This window comes from Choloepus didactylus, chromosome 4 (assembly GCF_015220235.1).
Source record: "Choloepus didactylus isolate mChoDid1 chromosome 4, mChoDid1.pri, whole genome shotgun sequence".
NCBI lineage: Eukaryota > Metazoa > Chordata > Mammalia > Pilosa > Megalonychidae > Choloepus > Choloepus didactylus.
In genome coordinates, this window is record NC_051310.1 from 153,009,213 (window position 1) to 153,032,393 (window position 23,181).

At 41.0% G+C, this 23,181-nt stretch overlaps 2 protein-coding genes across 2 annotated transcripts; both read left to right on the plus strand.

The window, feature by feature from the left end:
- The first annotated feature begins 550 nt into the window (after positions 1-550).
- Positions 551-9,037, plus strand: LOC119532921 (toll-like receptor 11). The gene is made up of 2 exons (XM_037835153.1): positions 551-572; positions 5,290-9,037. The coding sequence occupies exons 1-2, from the start codon at positions 551-553 to the stop codon at positions 8,073-8,075; spliced, it is 2,808 nt and encodes a 935-aa protein (XP_037691081.1). The 3' UTR covers positions 8,076-9,037.
- Positions 9,038-14,016: 4,979 nt separating this feature from the next.
- LOC119532922 (olfactory receptor 11H6-like) lies at positions 14,017-14,989 on the plus strand. Its single transcript, XM_037835155.1, is given in 2 exon segments — positions 14,017-14,141; positions 14,143-14,989. Coding segments are annotated over 2 exon segments (972 nt in total).
- Positions 14,990-23,181: the final 8,192 nt, after the last annotated feature.

The following is a 23,181-nucleotide window of genomic DNA, read 5'->3' on the forward strand; positions in this document are numbered from 1 at the left end:
GCTTTTGGTAGTATTAGTAAAATACAGGGTTTGACCCACTCCTTCTCCTTTTCCCAATATACCCTCCCAGTTACTGTCTTTCTAGAGTGATACTCAAGGGATCTGAGACTGAAGTTATTTTCCAGGATTTGGGCTGAGTTGCTGGGTAATTATTGTCCAGCTCAGGTACTGGTCCCTTTACTCAGGTATAGTGAGTCCAGCCTTTTTTTTTGATGTTCAGACTGCCATTTTAGTTGTCAGCAGGACTTGATAGGGTCCTTCCTAGGCTGGTTGAAGTTTGGATCCCTTCCATAACTTGATCAGGACCCAGCTGCTGGGTTGGTGTTGATGTATGGCAAGTTTAAGTGGTGGGGTCTGGGCCAGCAAACCACAATGCCTGAGGGATGATAAAGTAGAAGACAAAGCCAGTATATAATTCTTAAGGAAGAGATCTTTTGAATCTAGGGAAGGGAGTTTTCCAGTCTTCCTGGGAAAAGGCAAACCAAAAAGCATTTCATAAGGGGAAATTCCCAGTTCTTTTCTAGGGGCAGTTCTAATCCTTAATAGGGCTATGGATAAGCACTTGGTCCAGGGTAACTTTGTCTCCAAGACTGTTTTAGAAAGATGTGGGGGTTTTTGTTTGTTTGTTTTTTAAGGTTTGATTCATTCTCTCCACCCTCCCTGAGGATGGTGGATGCCAGGATGTGTGGAAATCCCGTGCAATATTTAAGCTTTGCATAATATTTTGTAATACACAGGAGGTGAAGTGGCTACCATTATTTGAGTTTATATTTTTCACTAACCCATAGCAGGGAACGATTTGTTCTAGGATGATTTTGGAAGTTCTTGATGTTGTGGCTGAGGTGAGAGGATACATCTCCACACATCCTGGCAGATGGTCTACAAGAACCAGGATATATTTTAGCCAACCCACTGGGGGCATTTTAGTATAATCAACCTGAATACTCTGAAATGGTTTGAGGCCTGGTTCTCTTCACCCATGTACTTGTTTCCTTAGGAATTTTTATTAACCCTTTGGCAAATTATGCATCATTCACATATTTGTTTAGCTACAATATAAAGGCCCACACATTTAAAATGCTTAAGAACCAGATCATACATGGTCTATACTCCCCAATGACTCCCCCAGTGTAAAACTGCTAATATCTCCCTCATTATTTGTTTATTTAACATTTGTTTGCCATCTGGGAGGAGCTGTTTCCCTTCATTATTTAAGGTTGCTTCTAACTGCTCCAGCTCCTTCATTTTTTTTTTTTTTTTTTTTTGCTGAGAATGTAGAGACCCAAACTTTTTGGGAATAGAGGGTATTAGAACCGTAAGCTTTAAGGCGGGGCAGAGAGAGGCCTTCTTAGCTTTTTCATTTGCCAATCTATTGCCTTTTGCCTCACAAGTATCATCTTGCTGGTGTCTGTTTATATGCACCACCGATATTTTTCTAGGTAAGAGTAGATTAGCTAACACTTGTTTCACCAATTCCTCGTGGACTTTTTTTTCTTCCATTAGGATCACCCCACACTTTGAGATTTGGGAATTAGCCAGCTATTTCCCTGCCCCTTGAGATGAGGGGTGCTGACCACCAATGCTTCTTTACAGGTTAATCTCCCACTTTCCTCCACCAGGAGAGTGGCTGCCACAGCAGCCCAGACACATCCAGGTTACCCTCCAGAGACAGGGTCCAAATTTTCAGAAAGGAAGGCTACAGGTCTTTTCTGGCCTCCCCAGGTTTGGGTCAGTACCCCTAAGGCTGTTCTTTTATCCACTGTAACAAACAGACAGAAAGTCCCCTTGAGGGAGGGGAGGTCCAGAACAGGAGCCTGCAACAGTGCTCATCTTAGCTTCCCCCTCAAGGCCTCCATCTCCCCTCCCTCCACTCTGATCCACCAGGCTCCTCTTCCAACAGTCCCCAGCACAGCCCCCTAGCTCCAGATGCACGAGTCCACCCACAATCCACAGCACCCCACCAATCCCAGAAATCTCCCCAACCCCCTCTTCCTTCTTTAGACTTGGGCACTCCTTTTTGAAATAACCAGGTTTCCCACAGTGATAGCACCCTGCAAAGTTTTGTGTTCTCCCTTCTTTCCAACTGGCTCCAACTACTTCTTTATCTTGCCTCTATTGCCTCCTCCCTGCTTTGTTCCTGATTTTTCCTTGACCATGTGGTCAACCATGCTCATCATGACCTTGGCTTTCTGCTTCTGCTTTTTCTCCCCCCTTCTTACAAGTACTTTCTAAGGCTCTTTTAATAACTCATCCAATGGCTTATTTAGCCATCCATTCATTTTCTGGATCTTTTTCTGAATATCAGGCCAAGACCCCTTCACATAGCTGATCTTTAACATTCCCTGGGCACAGGGTCATCAGGGTTCATTTCTGAGTACTTCCTCTTAAAGGGTATAGGGGCTTAGTGGGATTCCATCCCCTTACCTTTCTCTTTTTAGGAGTTTTTAGAAACGGAAAATTTTGTATATGTGTGTGTGTGTGTGTGTGTGTGTATGTTTTATGTTGTGCCAATTCCTTCCTTAACAGTTGGTGGTTGTCTCTGGTGGAGCAGTTGGCACTGATTGGCCTTCTGGCTCCCCAGGGACTTGGGAATGTTCTATTGTGCCCTCAGAGCCTGGCAATTCCTGCCCTGTGAGAGGAGGCGAAACACAGGGAGGTGGAAGGCTTAATAAGTGGTCTCAGGGTTTAGATTTTACAGACTTAGATTTTGGGTCCGGAGTTTTATCTTTCATGAGGTAAAGGGAGGTTCTTGTTCTTTAGCCAGCACATGGCATAGTTAGACTCCTCCTTGGAAAAAGGTTTCTTTTCATTAGCTTAAAGTATGAGGTCGGCACAGAGTCAATCATCTGCCCCATATTTTGGCCAGAAAACATTGGGCGGCAAAATGCGTCCCCACCCCCCCAAATGTAACAACAATATTTGATCATTTTCCTTTTATCCTTTCCCTTGGTCCGATCATTATCAGTTCAATGTTTTAACATCCTCCCCAATGGACTATTCAGAGACTATCCCCGAGGTACTCCCTTCCTTTTTCCCTGGCCAGCCAACTGCTTCTTTTCCCTATTCTGAGTCTTGTCTGGGCATCTTTCCCTTAGGACAGCCTCAGACTCATCAGAATGTCCTGACCATCAAGGCAATACTTAATAGTCCTTTTTTTTCTTACCTTGGTCTATGCACAGAGTTACCTGATCACTGCAAGGCACATTTTTTCCTTCCCCTTTTCTTGTCCATAATTGGCAGACCTAAGTGTCTGATCACGGGTGTCACCAGCAGTCATAGATGGGCCCCCAGTGACAGAATTTAAGACCACTCAAACAGTGGGGTGTGCCTTCCCTTTTTCCATCCTGGGGCTCCCCCTCAATGCTTCAGATCCCGCACAAGCCCCCAAGTTGTTAAAAACAGAACTGTACCTAGAAGAAAACAAAGGCTCACCTGATTGTGGAGTAGAAAAGAAATTTATTGTCGTTCTTGCAAGAGTGGGTGCATGACCAAAAGAAAATGGAATGGTCAGTGGGCTGAACAAAGGAAAAGCAGCACAATTTATTTTCCAAGCCTAACACACAGGTCCCTCCCCTGTTTCCCTGTTGGCTGGGTACTCCAGAGGTTACAGTTTATCTGAGAAAGCTGACTAACCTGCCTTTGGTTGCATCTCATATTCCTTCACATTTCAGTGGCCTTGGTTGTTACTTGTTTTTACCCAGATAAGGAGCTGACAACTCTAGGCTTACATCAGAGGCCGTTTCTTTCCCTCTAATCACAGAGTCAGTTTGTGCTAGTTGTGTTTAGTTTCTATTTCCCCTATTCCACATCACCTTTATGGGAAAGCTAAACTTAACCCTTTTCTTACACAGGACACATTGTTGGATACTGTCAGGAACTGCAGTGTCAGCTCAAGAAACAGCCCTTCAAAAATGCAAGTGAATAGTCATGGAAATATAATTATGTAGTATCAGGTGGATTGAGCATGTTCAATAAATGAAGTTCATAATTTTGCCAGGTTGAGTTATCTAGAGATAAGGAATCCCCAGGCTTTCTCCTCAGGCTTTTGGTCAACTGAACTTTTGCATAAAGTCTGAGGTGTATATGGTCTGTGAAGCTATGGCACATTGAGAAAAAGGCAGCTTCAGTGCTCCTAGGGCTTGCTTTATTGTAATCACCCAGGTGTGTTATCCTCATGGCAACGTCAAGGGGAAAACAGAGAAGACCATGGTTTTAATGCCTAACCTTCCTTTTTCCAAAGGTATGAGTTACTAAATTGCACCAAGCACTCTCAGGAGAGAATTGTCTGTCACTTGTGGTTAATTGACACCTATCTCTCCTGGAGTGCCAATCTGGCCTACTGCCTCTTTCCATGTTTTCAGGACCTAGATGGGGGACATTTGATTACTGCCCATTTCATAATGGGGAATTGGAAGCCTCACAATGGGAGAGGATCAAATGCACCCTCCTATCTCCAGCCCTGTGTTCCGACCACAAAAGTAGCAGGACTTCATGTTTCCTTTATCACTTTTTCAACTTCTTCATTCCCCTGCTTACTTTCTCTACTATATACCTTCTTTATATTTTTCCTGAACTAACATTTAAGACTGTCTTTATTTTCCATAGCTCAATGTAGAATTCACTTGAAATATTTCCCTAGCTCTGTCTGAAGACTACTGTAGTGGAAAGAACATGAAACTTTGAGGCTGAAAAATTTGGACTGTTGTCCTAACTTTGCAACTTTCTACTTCTGTATACTTGGGCAAGTCACTCAAGTTCTCTGACAGCTGCCTCATCAGTAAAATAAGGATAATAAAATTGATTACATATAGATAACATGTTTAAGTATCAAATGAGAGTGTATATTAAGGTCTTTTTATGTGTGCATCATCACCATTTTTTCCCTCCAATCCACTCTGTAGTAAGACAGGTTTATTTTCTGCTTAGTCTTCAGACTAATTCACTCATAAGCTGAGGACTCCATCCCAAAGACCTCAGAAACTTGAGCTAACCATCCCAAGCAGGAGAATTGGGAAGTGTTACCATATTTTCTGCTGGGATCCATCATAAGTTTCCGGCTCTTCTTGTGACCTTTTCTCTTCAGGTCTCCACTGGCTCCTAACTGGCAGGGAGCACACCTGAGTATGCTCAACTTGAGTCTCCTAATTGATCAAGTATCCTAATCACAGAACTGATTCTCCAATAGGTTCCAAAACCCCTAACGGTGTTATATGGATCAGAAATTCCTGGGCTGGAGTCATTAGCTTTTGTAGGGTTTGACATTCCTCTTCATTTCTACTCCTTTCCTAGGAACAGTGCCAAGGATGAAAGGATCTCTGTTCACCTCCATGTTCCTCTCTCTCTTTCTGCTGACCTTGATGAGCCTAAGCTTTGGCTGGGCATGGACTGCTCCTGATTGCATCATAGCAGACAGCTCCCTGTTGCCTAACATCTTCTATTACATCCCAGTCTGTTCCTTGGCCCCAGGACTTCATCTTTTTGCATCATGCTCCAATGTGAATGACCTGGCTGGGACCCTCACTGCAGTGCCTCAGAGTATAGAGGGGTTATGCCTCCAGGGCACCATTTCCATCCTTCCAGCTGATGCCTTTCAACACTTCCCCAAACTTCAGCTTCTGAGGCTGCAGCTGGGCACCATCAGGATTTCACCTGGGGCATTTCAAGGATTGAACCAGCTGCAGCACCTTTCCTTTGAGCATCCGGCTCCTTGTTGCGTGAGTCTATTCCTCCCTCCAGATGCCCTGGAGCCCCTTAGATTCCTCAGTAGCCTTTCCTTCCAAGGCTACTGCCTGAATAATAGCCAGAGCATCTGGTTGCCTATCAGCCTTAGTCATCTGACCCTAAGGCACAGCTGTCTCACAGAACTGCAGGAACTGCAAGGGCTTTTCCCAAGCCTTGTGTCTGGTTCCTCTCCTACAGCCAGCTCTAGCCCATGGCCACCCTTCCTGGAGGTGCTGGATCTGTCTGCCAACCTGCAGCTGAGTCGGGTGGGTGTCAAAGCCTTGCATGGCCTCCAGATCCATTCCTTGAGACTAGATGGCACCCCACTGAGTGAATTAGAGCTCCTGGACTCAGGACTGCTCCATCTTGATTCCCTCTCCCTTGTAGCTACAGATGCAAAAATACTGCCTGGGAATGTGACAGCCTATTTTGAGCTTCGTGCACTCGACCTTGGGAGAAACCGAATCCAAAACATAGGGGATGGGGAACTCCCAAACTGCCACTCCCTGGAACTCCTCAGCCTTCATGCCAATGGCCTGCAGTCACTTCCCACCAGATTCCTGAGTGCCCTGTCTCAACTTCAGAGGCTCAACCTATCAATGAATAAGTTGGGCCCAAATTTGTTGCTCCCAGAGGGGCTGGTCAGCTCAAACCTGAGAGTGCTAGATCTGTCCCACAATGGGCTCAGTTCTCTGCCCTCTGGAGCCTTTTCCTCTCTTCCTCAACTCCAGGAGCTCTGGCTGAGTGGTAACAACATCTCCAACATATCCAGTGAGAGCCTGGGAGGACTCAGGTGGCTAAAGACCCTAGACCTGAGTTGGAACCAAATTAAGGCGCTGATGCCAGGCTGGCTCTCCTATCTTCCTGCTCTCACCTCACTGAACCTCCTGGGCACAAATATGGAGCATCTCTCAGGCTCACAGCTCCAAGGTCCACAGAAACTGAGCCATCTACAGCTTGGTTCTCCTGAGGTGCTGGAGATTTACCCTCCATGGCCTCTGACACTGCTCAGCTTGGAGGCACAGGCAAACACATACATCCAGTTTCGTATTCCCAGTGGAGAACCCTTCTTGTTCTTAGAGAACCTTACCTTACAAACTACCTATGTGCTCCTGCATCCAGACAACACCACAGTCCATTTCCCTTCCCTTCGTCACCTCACCCTGCAAGGCTGCAACTCCAACATTTTCTCTAGCCGTCAACCCCAGAGATTCTTTTCACAACTTCCTCTCCTAGAGCATTTGCACTTCTGGTCTAATCATGATTCTTCAGAAGTCCTGCAACTATTTGGGATGCCCAGGCTGAGAGTGCTAGAGCTGGGGGACCTGGACTGCTTCTATCATCAGTCAAGCCCAGTGAAGCTAGAGGTGCTATTGAAGGAGCTGCCTCAGTTAGAGGTACTGGCGTTAAGTAACATGAACCTTGGGAACCTCTCCATCTCCAGCTTCAGGGGCTTGAGCCTCCTCCGGCTGCTAATGCTGAACTCTGAATGGGCCCTGGGGCTGGACAGCAGCCTCCAAGAGCTAATCCCCCAGATGCCTGAATATGTTTATTTTTCAGATATCACCTTCACCTGCCAATGTGAAAGCTCTTGGGTAGGACCTTGGGCAACACATGCCCCAAAGTCCTTTGTGTATGGACTGGAGAAATCAATCTGTATGGCCAATGCTTCTGACCACTCAAAAACTCTACTGCTCTCCTTCCTTTCTGGCCACTGCCCTCATGATCCTGAACTTCAGTGCTTTCTAACCAGCTTCACTCTTGTGCTTCTGCTGATCATAGTTGCACTGCTGGGCTGTCCTAAGTGGCCCTGGCTCCGCTACCTCTGGGCCCTGTTTCATGCCTGGTGGTGGAAGTTGGGTGGCCGGCACCCCAGAAGCCAGTACCACTATGATGTCTTCATATCCTATTGTGGGCAGGACCGAGCCTGGGTGCTGGAAGAACTGGTTCCTGCCCTGGAGAAGCCTCTTCCAACTGGAGAAGGCTTGAGGCTATGCCTGCCTGAGAGGGACTTTGGATTTGGGCAGGACAGGATGGACACTATTGCCACCAGCATGGAGAGCAGCAGATCTATCATCTGTGTGCTCAGCCACCAGGCCCTAGACAGTCCCTGGTGCAATCTGGAGTTAAGACTCGCCACCTACCACTTGGTGGCCAGGCCTGTGACTGCTCGCCTCCTGCTGCTCTTCCTGGAACCTATTGATAGGCGACAGCTGCACAGCTACCACCGCCTTGCCCGGTGGCTCCAGAAGGAGGACTATTTGGATTTGCCCCAAGGGAGGGCTGAGTGGGAGGCCTTCTGGGAGCAACTTCGGAGAAGACTAAGAAAAGCTGGGCAAGAGAAAGAAGATTAGGGGCCATAAAAAAGATATTAAGCCATGCAGGAATAACTCCCAGTTGGTCCCTGGATTGCCTTCCCATAGATGGAGGGCAATCTCGCAAAAGGGATCTATAAGCAACGCATAGTTCAAATCCAGTTCTCCGCTAAAAATAACTCAGATGAAGAAATCAAATCCCAGTGGGATAAGATATTTGAAAACACTTGAAGACAAAGCATTCATTCATAAAACAATTCTGACACCAGCTAATCCTCTCACACACAAGGCATCCTCTCAGAAAACATAAAATCACAGCTGCATTTTCATTTTGCCTCTGTTGAAAGAAATGCATTTGCTTGAGTTTAGTAAATAATCTACTTTATTTCAGGGGAAAGGGGAAAGAATCAATGAACTATTTGTCAGTGCCCTAAAGCTAAACTGAAACCAAGTTTGCAATTCATCATATATCCGACAAATTTGAAGAACTTCCCTAAGTCATGAGGTTCTCACAGTAACACTATTACATAAGTGGAAATGATACTTTTGATCTATAATAGCCAGTTCCTGAGTCAAAATCCAGTACTCTGTGCTCTCTACTGTCTTCCAGTTACCTCTAACCAATGACAACTTACCATGCTACAAAATTGAAACAGGCAAACATACAAATGTCAAACACGCACATGCACATGTGATTCATTTCTAAGAATTTTCTCTAAAGGAAAAAAACCACAGACTCTCAGAAAATTTATATAAAATTATGTTTTAAGTGCCCCCCAAAAATAATGGTTAAACTAGAATACATTCATAAAAATAAAATATCATGCAGCCATTAAGAATCATGTTTCAAGGGATATTTGGTGTCATGGGAAAAGACTCATGATTTAATATTAAACAAAAATATTTACAAACTATATGTATTATGATTCCAATTTTGAAAATTTTCATATCTATCTAATATATGAAATATGTAAAGAGAAAGAAGATTAGAAATGTAAACAAAAAAAATAGCCTTAGAAATGAGGTAAGGATGATTTAGATTTCTTCTTACACATTTATTTGTTATTTAATTTTTCTAAAATAAATATGTTTTCTCATGATAAAAATAAAATTAATTTCTTTCAAAAATAAACTAATCCAACTAGTTCTCTGCTTCTTGATGATGCAGCAGCAATGGAAGCTTGGGAGAAAGTATGGATGCTGAAATCTAGAAAAAAATGCAGGGAAAAGGAAAAAGCCACCACAAAATAATTCTATCCATTTCAGAAACCATCCTAAGGAGCCATTCAATTTTGGCTCTGAACATGGAAGGTTTCCACACTCTTCTTAATAAAATATTAATTTCTTCAAATAATAGAGTTGGATAATTTATAGATCCATGGCTGGCACATGTGGGCTCAGCTGCAGTCCAACTTTTCCTTTCCTTTTTCCCTCTGTCCTCCTCTCAACTAGTAGCCCTTGGAAAATGCTACTCATTTGTACCAATGTTAGTGAAAAAACTAATTAACCTGTATATTTTCTGTAACATTTTGGATCATTGAAGTTACTTAGATAGATTTTCTTTTTCTCTTGAAACTTCTTCAATGCGTATCACATGATTTCAGGGTTGAAAGAAATTTGCATCTGATGTTTGAATCCCCTCTACCCCTTCCCCAGCCTATATCTGACGAAATGCATGATGGGCAGTAGCCTCCATCCAAGTTATCTCATTCCATCACTGGATAGGTTTCTCTGTCAGAGATTTATTTTCTATTCTGAGCTACAATGTGTCTCCTCATAACTTTCACTCATTACTCCTAATACTGTACTTAAGTGGTTAAATGGGACAAATTCAATCCCTCTATTAAGTGATCACCCTTCATTTGTTCCAGAACAGTCTTGTACTGCAATTTAAATACATGCCTGTTCCTTCTACTGTTACTCATTTTCCATACTTCCAAGTTCCCTCTAAGTTTTTTCCTACAAATTCACTGCAGTTTGCTAATATACTTCTTAAATTATAAGACCCAGGGCTTAACGTAAAGCTCTATACTGACCTATGAAAAGCCAACGGGAGTATCCCCTCCCTGTTTCAGACGTTGCTCCCATTTATAATTTCTAAAAACCACATTATTAGTTGTGGCAATCATACAGTCGATTTAAATGTTTAATATACTTTTCTCTCACTGAAGTGAAATTAAAAGTACAAATTCACAAAGCAAGTAGGACAAGAGTACCTCAGCATTACCACAGCATATGAGGGGCTGGTATATGTGTAGGAATGTGGAGAGAAAAAAATAGATGGAGAAAGCCTCTGAAGGATTTTGTAAATTCTTTGCAATAACTAAACTCTGTTTTTACAGCCTTTGGCTTTTACATTTTCATTCCTAAACCAAATCTCATCTCTTTCATGGGAAAATGTAGCTGTATTGCTATCAAAATATAGATATTTCTTCTTATATTGATAATTCTGATCCAAGGCTTAAGGTGAACTTATTCTTTGGCTCAGACCCAGGCTGCATCATCCTTCATTTTTCCTCTAGGGGCAGGACCAACGTGGGTCCCAGTTAAGGAAATACTTTCTGAGATCTGGCCAAAATCTTCTCACTATTATCACTAGATGAGGCCACTGGGAGAAGCTGGGTAATCAGGAGGGTCACAAGCAAACTTTGGCACATTTGTTTAGAAGTTTAGAGGGGGACCAGAGCTCAGCTTCGGGGCCTGAGTGCACCCACAGTGTGTTCTGGGTCATCGCCCCCCAGGATGGGCTGCCGAGGAAAGAGAAGCCAGGGCTCAGACTATGTTTGCTACATACTCTCCTTTAAAGGCAGGGGTGTGATTGTTCCTTCCTAAATCAGGAGACCACAGTGGTCTTTATATATGCATGTAACTGCCCTTTCAGGCCATGTAAAGCAACACAGTCACTCTGTGGGTTTCAATTAACTGCTGTACATGATAATGTTACCTTCAAACACACACCCTCTTTTAGAAGCCTCCTCTGATGCTTGGATGTGAGCATTGCCATGTTTGGCTTTGCTGCACATTTTCTCCTGCTGAAATGGAGACCAAGGCTGACTCACATACTCCAGGAGACAGCAACTCCATTTGGAAATCTACCCTCTCCTTCTGTAATTCCCACCCAACAGCTTCAGGTAAGATATAGCTCAGACATCCTGTTGTTCACTTTCTTGTAACCCTGCATTTTATTTTCTCCATCTGAAAATGGAAATTAGAATAGCTTCCTCGTGATGACAGTTGGATGGATTCTCAACTATGGAACATTGCCTTCAGCATCAGAGCCAGTCCAGATAAGTTTTAAATTAAATGTTTTATTTATAAACCAATAAGTAAAAATATCTAATAAAAATAAAAATAAAAATATTCAACTTAAATTGAAATGCTAGCTGAACTAAAAATTACAGGGGCCAGGAATAAATTTTGGAATGACAATATTATTCTATATCTTATTACTTAGTTATTCAAGTCACATACACCAGATTTCCTGGCCCTGAATATCAGGCAAAAGAGATGAAATTATATAATTATTAAAACACATTGACTAACTGGGGGGAAAAAAATCAACTGTAGACCACAAACACATTTTCAATAAGAGGGATAAAGCTAGAACAGTTCAATTATCTATTTAAAATAAGAGCAAAAGATTTTTTTAAAAAAAAACAATTCAATTTAAAAAAAGATATGGAAAAATAGATACAGAAAGAGACCTGTAGAGAGGACAGCAACAACAACAAGAAGCAAAAAACTACACACACACATCCACACACAGCACCTTGACAGAATGATGACTCAGAGTCAATGACAAGGCACAGAGGGACACAGTGAACAAAGAGAACATAAAAGAAGATGAAGTGATTTAGAGAGACACGGCTTTGCAGGGGTTGTTTAGAATATGATCCTATCGTGGACAGTCTGTTGTTTACTTGGAGTGAGGACATATCCCCATAACAAGTAAAGTCCTGGCTGTTTTGCTTTTGTTTTTAACAAACTGGAGATGCAAGTGTTTGCATTTTTTGACTTTTTGTTCTTAATACAAGCAATTATTTTCCTAATTGGTTACTATTAAGGCTCATTCATTGATTGAGACAATGTCTATTTAATGAGCACCTATATTGTACCAGATATGCCTGATTCTGGGAATTCATAGGTGAGCAAGACAAAGTCCTCATCTTATATCCAAGTAAATGAGACAGAAGATACATACTAAGTATATAATACAATGCCAGGTAGTAATATGTGCTTTGAAGAAAAATTGCTCTTATAGGTTGTAGTAAAGAGTTTGGCTTTTATTTTAAGTGTGTTTTAAGAACTAAAATCAAGTGGTTGACGTGACCAGAGTTTTTCAACACTATCACTATAGCTGCTATGTGACTAATAGTCTTGTAAAAATGGAAGCAGACAGGCAATTTCGGAGGCTCTTGTAAGAGTCCAGGTGAGAACTTCATGGTACTGTGGACAACAATGATAAATGATGGGGACGGTCAAAATTGGTTAGATTCTGAATATGCTTGAACATGCAAATTTGTTGATCATTTGGTTATGTGATATTGAGAGAGATAGCATGAATGTGACTAAAGATTGTGACTTGAACAATTGATTAAATAGATACATTTATTGAGATGGAGAAGAAATATGGAGCAGCAAGTTTGGGGTGAGAACAATCAAGAACTCAGTCTTTGTGTTGAAGTTGCCAATTTGATATCAAATAGAAATGTCCGGTAAGAAGTCAGGTAGACAAATCCAGGTTCCAGATGTCAAGGATAGGGATAGAAAATTTGGCTTCATCTCACAAGGATAGTATGAAAGTCAAGGGCTAGATGACAGGTCTCCTACAGAGAAAGTGTAGCTGGGGGAGAGAAAAGATCCAAGAACTGGGTCCTGAATAAACGTTAAGTCAGATCAACCAGGAGAAGCTGGAGCAAGGAGCTTCAGACAACGCAGCAACAGAGTAATGAGAATGAATAGTTAATGCAAAAATCTTCAACTGAAGTAATTCAAATTTCAAAGAGCTCTCAATGATACAGACATGTGTGCATGTGTTTTTCTTTGCAGCAAAATATATCAAATACCGTCATAAGTTACTTATCCAGAACCCAATAAATTTCAAGTGAAGACTGAATCCTGAACACTCTAATCAGGGTATATTTCAGTTAAAAGAGAATCACGTTAGTTTGTATTCTGTAACTCATTCATTCATGCCAACTTCATTTAAAAATGTTTATTCCAGATGATACTGCATGAAGCTTATTCCTCTTCAACAATAAAATTTTGAAATAAAAAGAGGAGTAAGTTAAAAATGAGATATTTGGAGAATCGTGCATACATTATTAACTACTAGGAGAAATTAAGAGTGGTAATTGTGGAATTTCTTTTGCTGAGATTTTTGAAGAAAGACACACAAATGTCTGAACTGGCCCTACTGTACACAACCCTTGATTAAAAGTCATTTTCCTTATCTCTTTTCCAACTTTCCCAGTACTACATGGAAAGGAACTCTATCTGAAACTATGCATGTGATAGTATTTAAAATTCTAATAGCAGAGGAACCCTTGCTTGGTGCCTATGTATTTTTGCAATATTTTCTTCTATTTACTCATAGATCAAATTGTACAATTTTTAAACCTCAATATATCTTTATAAAAGTTTCTAAACTAGATCGTAAGATCCTGAATAGCAGGAGAGCGTATATCTTGTTTTTGTAGTGCTGAAGACACTACAGGCAGGTTTAATGCATCCCAATGGTGATAGTGGTCATGATAATGATTTATATTATGATAATGATACTGTAGTAAGCACACACACCCACAGGTTCCTCATTTCCTCCCAATATCACACTGGGGAAATGAATGCAGAAAATTTCTGTATGACCTAAAACTATGTCACTAATTGAGTTGTAAAGAAATTCAGAGAACAACTTAAGAAAACTTCTGTAGCATCTTCTGTAACAGAGCAATGTCTGGTTGTTGCAGTTTTGGGGAAAAAAATGAAAAATTCAGGAGGGAATAATCTCTCTGACACTGTGAGTGAATTTATTCTCCTTGGATTCCCTTGTGCCTGGGAGATTCAGATTCTCCTCTTTTCACTCTTCTCTGGGACCTATGCCCTGACTCACTGGAAACCTGTGCATTATCTGTGCTGTGGGATGGGACCACCATCTCCACACCCCCATGTACATCCTGCTGGCCAATTTTTCCTTCCTGGAGATCTGGTATGTCACCTCCACTGTCCCCAACATGCTAGGCAACATTCTCTCTCAGACCAACACCATCTCCTTTTCTGGATGCTTCCTCCAGTTCTATTTCTTCTTCTCCATGGGCACCACTGAGACATTATTGTTGTCTGCCATGGCCTTTGACAGGTACCTAGCGATCTGCAGGCCCCTGCACTACCCCACCATCATGACAGCTCAACGCTGCATCAGAATGGGAGCCTGCTGCTGGATGTATGGCTTCTCCTGTTTCCTCCTCCCAGTTTACCTTGTCTCCCAGCTTCCTTTTTGTGGCCCCAATACTATTGATCACTTTCTCTGTGACCCAGGACCCCTTTTGAAGTTGTTCTGTGTGCCAGCTCCAGCCACTGAGTTCATCTGTGCCATCTTTAACTCAGTCCTCATTTTCTCCACCTTCCTCTTCATCACTGGCTCTTACACTCTGGTGATCAGAGCTGTGCTGAGGGTCCCCTCCGCAGAAGGCCGGCGAAAGGCCTCCACTTGTGGTTCTCATCTGGCCATGGTGTCCTTGTTCTATGTCTCCATCATGGTGATGTACGTGAGCCCAACATCAGACAATCCAGCAAGGATACAGAAAATTGTGACTTTATTTTACTCTGTGTTGACTCCACTTTTCAACCCCTTGATCTACAGTCTCCAGAATAAGAAGATGAAGGAGGCCCTGAAAAAGCTGTTTAGGACGTTTAGATTTGGTCAAGGAGAACTTCTCAAGAACTGGAGTTCATAATGCATGTATGTGTAACACATATGGTGGTATTAAAATATAGGAGGTTAATGGTCGTAAGTAAATTTGAGAGAATTTTTTAGGCAACCATTTAAATGAATTACATAGCAAATAAGTGCTTACAAATACTTACATAAATCACCTGTCTTAGGCTTTATTGTATTAACATTCCTGTGTGTTTGGCATGGAAACAAGAATATGCCAGGCATTCTCGGCAGATTTTTAAGACAAAACTATGTATAAGCCACATACCAAATGGTCATATTCTAACCTTTGCAGAATTAGGTAAATTTGCCTCTAACCCATAATTTCATAGTTATTAGAAGCCTAAAGTACCCCCAATATACTATCTCCCTATGTATACAAACACACATATACACATACACACTTGCTCACACAATTTATAAAAACATGTGCATGTGTGCTTCTCTCTTCCCACTCTTGAATCTCCCTGCTATCTCCTTTGATAGACAATCTGGATGTGAGAACTGGCCCCCTCAGCATTTTATCCAAAACAGCTGTCACTTCTAGCTTTGTGTGGGTACATTAACCTGGCTGCAGATTGGAGTCGGGGAGAGTCAGAGGAAGGGCCACAATGCTGAAAACCCAGTCTCTCTCATTGCACCTGGTCAGCCTCTCACTTCACAGACCCCTCCCACCACACAGGAGTAACCAAAAAATCTTCTCAATTTGTATTCAGAATAATGCTGTCCACATGGAGGACCTTGAGTATATGAGATTCTTCCTCAATGCAGACTTGATATCGTCCTTCTTTGTCTTAGTACCACACAGGAACACTTGATGCAAAAGAATAAATACAGTGAGAAAGAGTAGCAGTGAGACCTGGAGATGGGATTACCTGGAGCAAAATAGCAAGGAAAAAGAGAAGTAGAAGGCAGGGAGGGAACAAACTTAGGTAAATAGTAATGATTCATATTTTAAGTGTTTTATGATTTAAAAAGTGCTTTTCTCCAAACATGGATTAAAATGAACACTAGCCATGCAGAGAAGACAGAGGGATCATGTCAGAGGATTGACATAGAACAGTATGGCCAATGTCTGAAATGAGGTATGTTACTCTCCAGGCAGTTTTCACAGTAACTTGGAATCAGCAGATTGCCCTTTAGTATATAATTCTTACTCTGAGAGGGCACAATCTTACCTACTAGTAAAATTGCACCCTATTCCATAGGAGCAGAAAAAGGCCGAATTCACTGAGGTGTCTTCATTTTAGATATGCAAGGGAGATGCACACTCTGTGGGGTGATAGCATGGCTTAATTTAATACTTGCATGGAGGTCCAAGGCTAGCCTGTAAAATCACATAATTAGAAATCAGCTCCTCACCTGAAAGGTTTGACCAGAAGTGCCTTTGTCCAAATTTTAGAAAGCACATTGTAGAATGTTGAATTGTGCCCCAAAAAGATATGTTCAAATCCTAACTCCTAGTACTTGGGAATGTGTCCTTATTTAGAAATAAAGTCTTTGCAGATGTGATTAGTTAAGGCTCTCAGGATGTAATCATCCTGAATTAGCATGGGGCCTAAATCAGTGACTGATGCCTCATAAGAAGAGGAGGGAACCCTAACAGGGAAGCAAGAGAGAAGACCACATGATGATGGAGGCAGAGATCAGAATGATGTGTCTACAAGCCAAGAAACATCAACCACCAGAAGCCAGGAAAGAGGTGTGGAAATCTTTTCCACTCAGATACTCCAGAAGAAACCACCCTGTCAACACCTTCTGGTCTCCAGGGTTGTGAGAGAAACCACACAGTCTGTGATAACTGATTACAGAAGCACTAAGGAACTAACACACACACCACAGGGAGGTCCATACATACATCAGAGTGCACATTGTGGCTTCTGGGGTGTTTCAGTTTGTCTTTAGCTGCCTAAATGCAACACACTAGAAATGGGCTGGCTTTTAACAATAGGAATTTATTAGGTTACAAGTTACAATTCTAAGACCATGAAAAATGTCCAAATTAAGGCATGAACAAGAAGACACCTTCTCTGAAGAAAGGCTGCTGGCATCCAGGGTTCCTCTCTCACGTTGGAAGGAACATGGCGATGTCTACTGGTTCTTCTCTCCTCGGTTCTGGTTTCAATGGCTCTCTCTCTCTCTCTCTCAGCTCCTGTATATCCTTCTTTCTTCTCTGGGCATTTCTCTCTCTGCTGTCTCTTTCTGTGTTTCTGCCTTTTATCTTTTCATAAAGGGGTCTGGTAAGGATTAAGACCCACCTTGAATTGGTTGGGTCACATCTCAATTGAAATAACCAAAGTTCCCACCCACAATAGGTCTGAACCCACAAGAATGGATTAATGAATATGACCTTTTCTGTGGTACATAACAGCTCCAAACTACCACACAGGGCAAAGGCTGGGGACAGTCAGCCTCTCACTTTGGGCCAGGGTCCCTTAAACCAAAACAATTTGCAGAGCTGATACAGAGACCATCAGTAGACGAGGAAAGATGTGAGCTGCAGATAGACTTCATTACATTTTCTCATCAGAAATACTGAGTGAGAAGGGAAGGCAGTTGTTTGATCCTCCAACCCTTCTAAAGAAGGAGGTAGAAGAAGGAGGGATCAAAACAGCACATCAATGTCCATCAATTATCTCTTGAATTGAAGCTCAGAATTTTATTCTCGCCCTAATATTTAGTTTTCTGCCTATTTTTCTTTACAAAGATTTGTAGCTATTCAATGTAAATTATCATCAATTAGACACTTTAGAATGGTAGCCAGGTGCAAAATAAATATACAAAAGGTAATGAACAGGAAGAAAATTACAATGGAAGGAAAATGCTTTTCATAATAGCAACAAAAATGGTAATATATCTTGAAATAAACTCTCCAAAAGGAGTAAATCTCTATGAAGAAAACTGTAAATATTTACTTTGAAACATTTTTAAATGACATGAATAAATGAAGACATATACCATATTTCTGGATGTGATGAAAAAATCAGTAAATTTGCCATGCCATCCCAAATAAATTTGTAAATTTAATTAAACCAATAAAATAAAGATACTAACCTCAGAATTATACCAATTCAAATGTTGAGTAATTGGAGATAATGTCAATTGTAGTAAATCCATAGTATAGAATATCATACAGCCATTAAAAATCATGTTTTGAAATGTATTTTATGACTTCAGAAAATGCTAACAATATAATGCTAACTTTAATTTTTTTTTTTCCGAAATATAAAAGACATATAAAATTGTTTCCAAATTAATTTGATAATTAGGAAATTACAGGAAACAAGTACCTCAAAACTTCACAGCTGCAATCTCTGGGCAGTGAAATTAGGTGATTTTGCTCTGCTTTTATATGTATTTTGTAAATTTATGGTGATAAGCATGTTATTTTTTTCTTCTCAGAATAAAAATATTTCTAAAATTGTAACTCAAAATTCTCAACTTGACAGTGTTAAGGAAGGCTTGCTCTTTATTTCTAATTCTGCCCTGTGAGTGAAGTGAGAAGGGGTCATGCTTCAGGAACTGAGTGTGTCAGCATAAAGGGACTTTGGTCTGGAGTCCAGTGCTGCTCCTGAAGCAGCCACTGAGGAGCCTTCAGCAGCAAAATATGTAAAGAATCTAGGTGAGAGACCCTATCCCCAAAACTAAAATTGCTTCAAAACCCATATGCTAGATGCATGCCTCACCCTTCAAGGAAAAATTAAAAACATACATACATACATACTTATATACATGCATACATGTACAGATTTACGGTATCTTAAATTCCCTATAAATGGTCTAGGGAAATTTTCTTGCAGCCTAGAGCTCATTTAGGGTCAAGGGTCTGTGTCAGAGCAGCATGTGTTGTTTTGGGGCCTCAGTGTCTTCCCAGCAATACCAGTGGTATAAGCTCATCACGTAAGGAAACAAAGTATTACAGGGGCTCTAGCTTCTGGGTTTTGTACTCTCTCCACATATCTGTTCTCCTTTATAACATCTGCATTTCCCCTTATCCATGTCAATTCTTCAAACTTCCTCATTAAAAATTAGCCCTTGAGAAAGATAGAAAATGGTAACTAAATAAACCATCCACCAATAGATAAAGTGTTAGAACACAGTGGCATGTGAACAAGATAGAATACTTTACCAGTACTTTAAAAAGTAGTTTAAAGATTGTCCTGAAATGTGGGTAAAGTCTTCAGATATACTATTAGGTGAGAAAAATAGTATTCAAAATTATAGTTATCTTATGATTACAAATAGCTCAGGAATGGGAAAAATGGAAAAGAATGCAGCAAGGTATTAATAATGATTTGATTTAGATGGACTGGTAGTGCCAATATTTTTCTATATTTTTCATATTAGTAAAATTTTTCTCAGTTTTGGTTTCTAAAATAATGTTTATATTGAGTATAAATAATGTACTCTAGTGTTTTACAACTTAAAATGATTAAAAACTTCACATAAGTGCAAAAAGTGTTAATGTTCAATAGCCTCAGGAACAAGGAGATGACATCAAACTCCATTTCTCAGGTGTAAATTATCTTAATGAGATATGAGTGATTATTATTGTTGCTGTTACAACAGGACCTACTATCATCATAAACACCACTCCCCATAAGATGCAGTAGTCTTATTTAATAAGAACATATTTTAACAGGTGAAATTAATATCAAAAATGACCTTTCATGTATCTTAAGAAACTCAGTCTCAGTAGATAAAATGTATTTTGGAAACAAAACAGTGGAAGTCTGCTTTGTATTACTGAGCTATACAGAGTTATACACACGTACTAGAGATCATAGACACATGGGGGATTAACATTGCAAGCCAATAATTGTCCACAGGGAGATTTTGACTGAAAAAGATTGTCGTTCGAAGGAAGTTCACATTGCCAAAGTGTTCCTTATCTTGCCACCTCTAAGGAAGTACAAGTGGGCTTTAAGGATCTTCAAGGAACAAACTAATAGGCTTAACTGGCTAGTAAGCAATTTTTCAAAGAATGCATGAGATGAGGATAGGATTTTAAAGTGAGTTAGTTGCCTAGTTAAAGTAAAGAAGAGAGTTAAATATAAAGAGCCAGCATTAGTCAGGGAAAACTTTGCTTTGCTGAAAATCCAGTTTAAGCAACAGCTTCTGGTACAATATTGGGTTTAGCATTAGTACTGTGTGATTTATTTAATAATGTCATAATCATTCTTAAAATTCTTTCTATGAAATATTTAATTCATGTCATTGCTTTCATTTTGACTTTATTTTGTTCTGTGGCCATTTATTTAAACATATCTATCCAAACCATAATGATGGGACAAAAGAACCTAAGACTTGGTTCACAGATGTGTTGTCTGAATATATTGGTACAGGGCAAAATAGGCTGTTATTGCACAACCAACCCTCTAAGTGAGGCTGTAGAGTGTAGTTGTGGAGGAAATTCTCACAAAGGGATGATCTAGGAGCAATCCACTTTGTGTCCACTTTTTATTGTGGAAGAAATGGCCCACTATACAAGATAAGAATACACACAGAAGAAAGGGTATTGCAAAAGGCTTCAAGATTGGCCAGGGGAACAAAAGGAACCAGATAGGAAGATCAGAGACATGGGAATCGGGAGAGAAGACATGTGGATGGACCCCTGAGAGTGAGCACAAAGTATGCAGATCATTGTGGTTCAAATCAGTGCCCTTCAGAAACTATGTCCTACAGTGGAGGCACTCAGTAGTTAGGCAGAAAGGATGAGTTATCCAGTAGATGTCAGACAGCTCTGTCCTCATTCACCTCGGAGCTTCCACAAAGTGCCCACAAGGAGAGTGGCAGAGCTAGAGGCAATCAATCAGCCACAAAATACGGACATTCTCTTAGCATGGGTGATATAGCCACTGTCACTCTCTTTTCATCCTACCAGCAGCAGAGACCAATGCTAAGCATTCAGATCAACACCATTTTTTAAGGAAAACAGCCAGTAACTGGTGGCAAACTGATTACATCAAAACCCTTTCATTCTAGATGGTGCCAAGATTTGTCCTTTCTGAGGTGCTTTTTTCTTGGATATCAGTTTGGCTTCATTTGGCAGCACCTCTGATTGTACCACTATCCTCGTGATTACAGAATGCCTGAGTTACTAATATGGGTTCTTCACATAGCATTACAAGCCAAAGGAAATGAAACAATGGGCACGTGATCAAAGCTTTCACTCAGAAACAGTCTATTTAATAGAACATTGGAAGGTACTCTTAAGGGCTAACCAAGGTTTCTCAACCTCGGCATTATTGCTATTTTGGGATGGACAATATTTTACTGTGGGGAGATGTCCTGTTCATTGTATACTGTTTAGTAGCATCTTTGGCCTCTATCCACTAATACCAAAGAAGCTCCTCAAGGTGTGACAATGACAAATGAGTCAAGATATTGTTCATGGGTGTGGGATAGGGGAAAGTTGCCAAGAACCAACTCAGGTAAGCGATGACATCAACTTGGGGATGTGACCCTGTAAATTCTGGGCTTTGTTCACCACAATATCTGAATAAGTTATGTACATATCTAATCAATGGCCAATAAAGGGGGGTGAAACTCTAATAACTAAAATACAATGGCAACCAAATGAGTGGAAGTAAATTTGAATCCTCTTCCCATGAATCCCAGTGATCTACTTGCAGGATTTGCTTTTACTGCTTATGCGACAATAAGATCTCCTGGATAAACCATGGTTACTAAGATGGGAGGCGGAAAGCTTCTACCAAGGGACCCAGAATGGGTTCTACTGAACTTGAAGCTATAGCTGCTTCTGTTTGGAATTCTCTTGCTGGCAGAACAATAGACAAAAAACTCACTATGTCGGTCAGTATGATCTATTCTAATTATCAATGGTTGCTGCTACACAATAGGGACAAGGAGGAGATTAGCTGGAACTCAGAGGGCTCAGAAGAGTTTCTTTCAGTGCTTTTCATGTCCAGTAATTCCATGAATGATTTAAGCAGTATGTACAACCTGACAAGGGCAAAGCAACCCCAGGCTCAGACTCTTCAGAGATGAAGGTCTAGGTGCCCCAGTTGGCAGGTTCCTTATGCCATCTGAATTGCTGATAGAAGATGAGATACATCTATAAGGAGTGGTGGAGAGAGTTGCTGAATACCTGTGATGGCCATTTATTAAATTATTTTTAATGATTCATGAGGACTCAAACAGAGAGGACATTACAGGGAAAAAGTGGAGCTGAATACTGCAAATAGGGGACTATAGCAAAAGCTTTTAGTGTCTTACATTTTATCCATTCAGCTTACTTCTACTGTTAGTTGCAGCTTCTTGGACAGTGGCAAGTCTGGACTCATTGTGATAGTGTTCAACCTCTAGAGCAAGGTATGCCTTTTCACTTTCTGTCTTGGATTCTGTTGGCTAGACGAATGCAGCCATGGTATAAGGGGACCAATGTTCCAAAGACAAACATCAACTAGTGGTGGAGGTAGCCATTGGATAAACATTCCTACTTCTCTAACTCCTGGCCAAATCAAGCCCCAACTGCCTTCCCCAGAGACTTGAATAATACAAACTGACACGGCAGTCCCTGATTCCAAGTCTCACTCACCCTGCTCTCTATTCCTCTTTCCTAGGGAACTCCAAATAAACTATGCACTCAAAAACTCATCGCTGGTTATAATTTGGAAAACCTAAACTAAAACAACTTTTAACTGTGATCTGCCTCAATTATGCCTTTCACAATCACAACACATGAATGTTCCCACCCCAATACACACATTTACTTCCTGTTTTAAACTTTCCAGCTTAGAAAATTTGTAGTTCCTCATCCTTTTCATGGCCAACCTCTCCACTATTGCCTTGAGCCCATCCTCTCAAACATATTCTGAGACTTCACACCAAAACTTACTTTTTCTTTCTCCAGAAACTTGAACTTTAGTCTTTTAACTCTCCAAAGACTTTACCCAGAGAAAAGATGTAGAATGGACTGAAAGGAGGAGATTAAGAAAGAAAACATCTCCCTGGAATGTGCTCACTTTTAGAGTCCCACATTTTTCCTCCTTATCTCGATGACATGAAAGAAGAAAGTCAACCTCTACTTCATCTCTCATGCATGCCTCAGTCCAGTATTTCCCAGTTTCCATCATCTTCTGCTCTGCTGAAACTGCTTTTCTGAGGCTACCAGTGATCTTCATGTTTCTGTAGTGGGGTAACATTAATATTCACACAGAAATTTTCTCTTTGATATAAGAATAATTC

Excerpts from the sequence above, each read along its gene's own strand:
- LOC119532921 (XM_037835153.1), top strand. The coding sequence starts at position 551 with ATGGATAAGCACTTGGTCCAGG. Across the intron at positions 573-5,289 it reads GGATAAGCACTTGGTCCAGG|GAACAGTGCCAAGGATGAAA; the intron begins GTAACTTTGTCT and ends CTCCTTTCCTAG.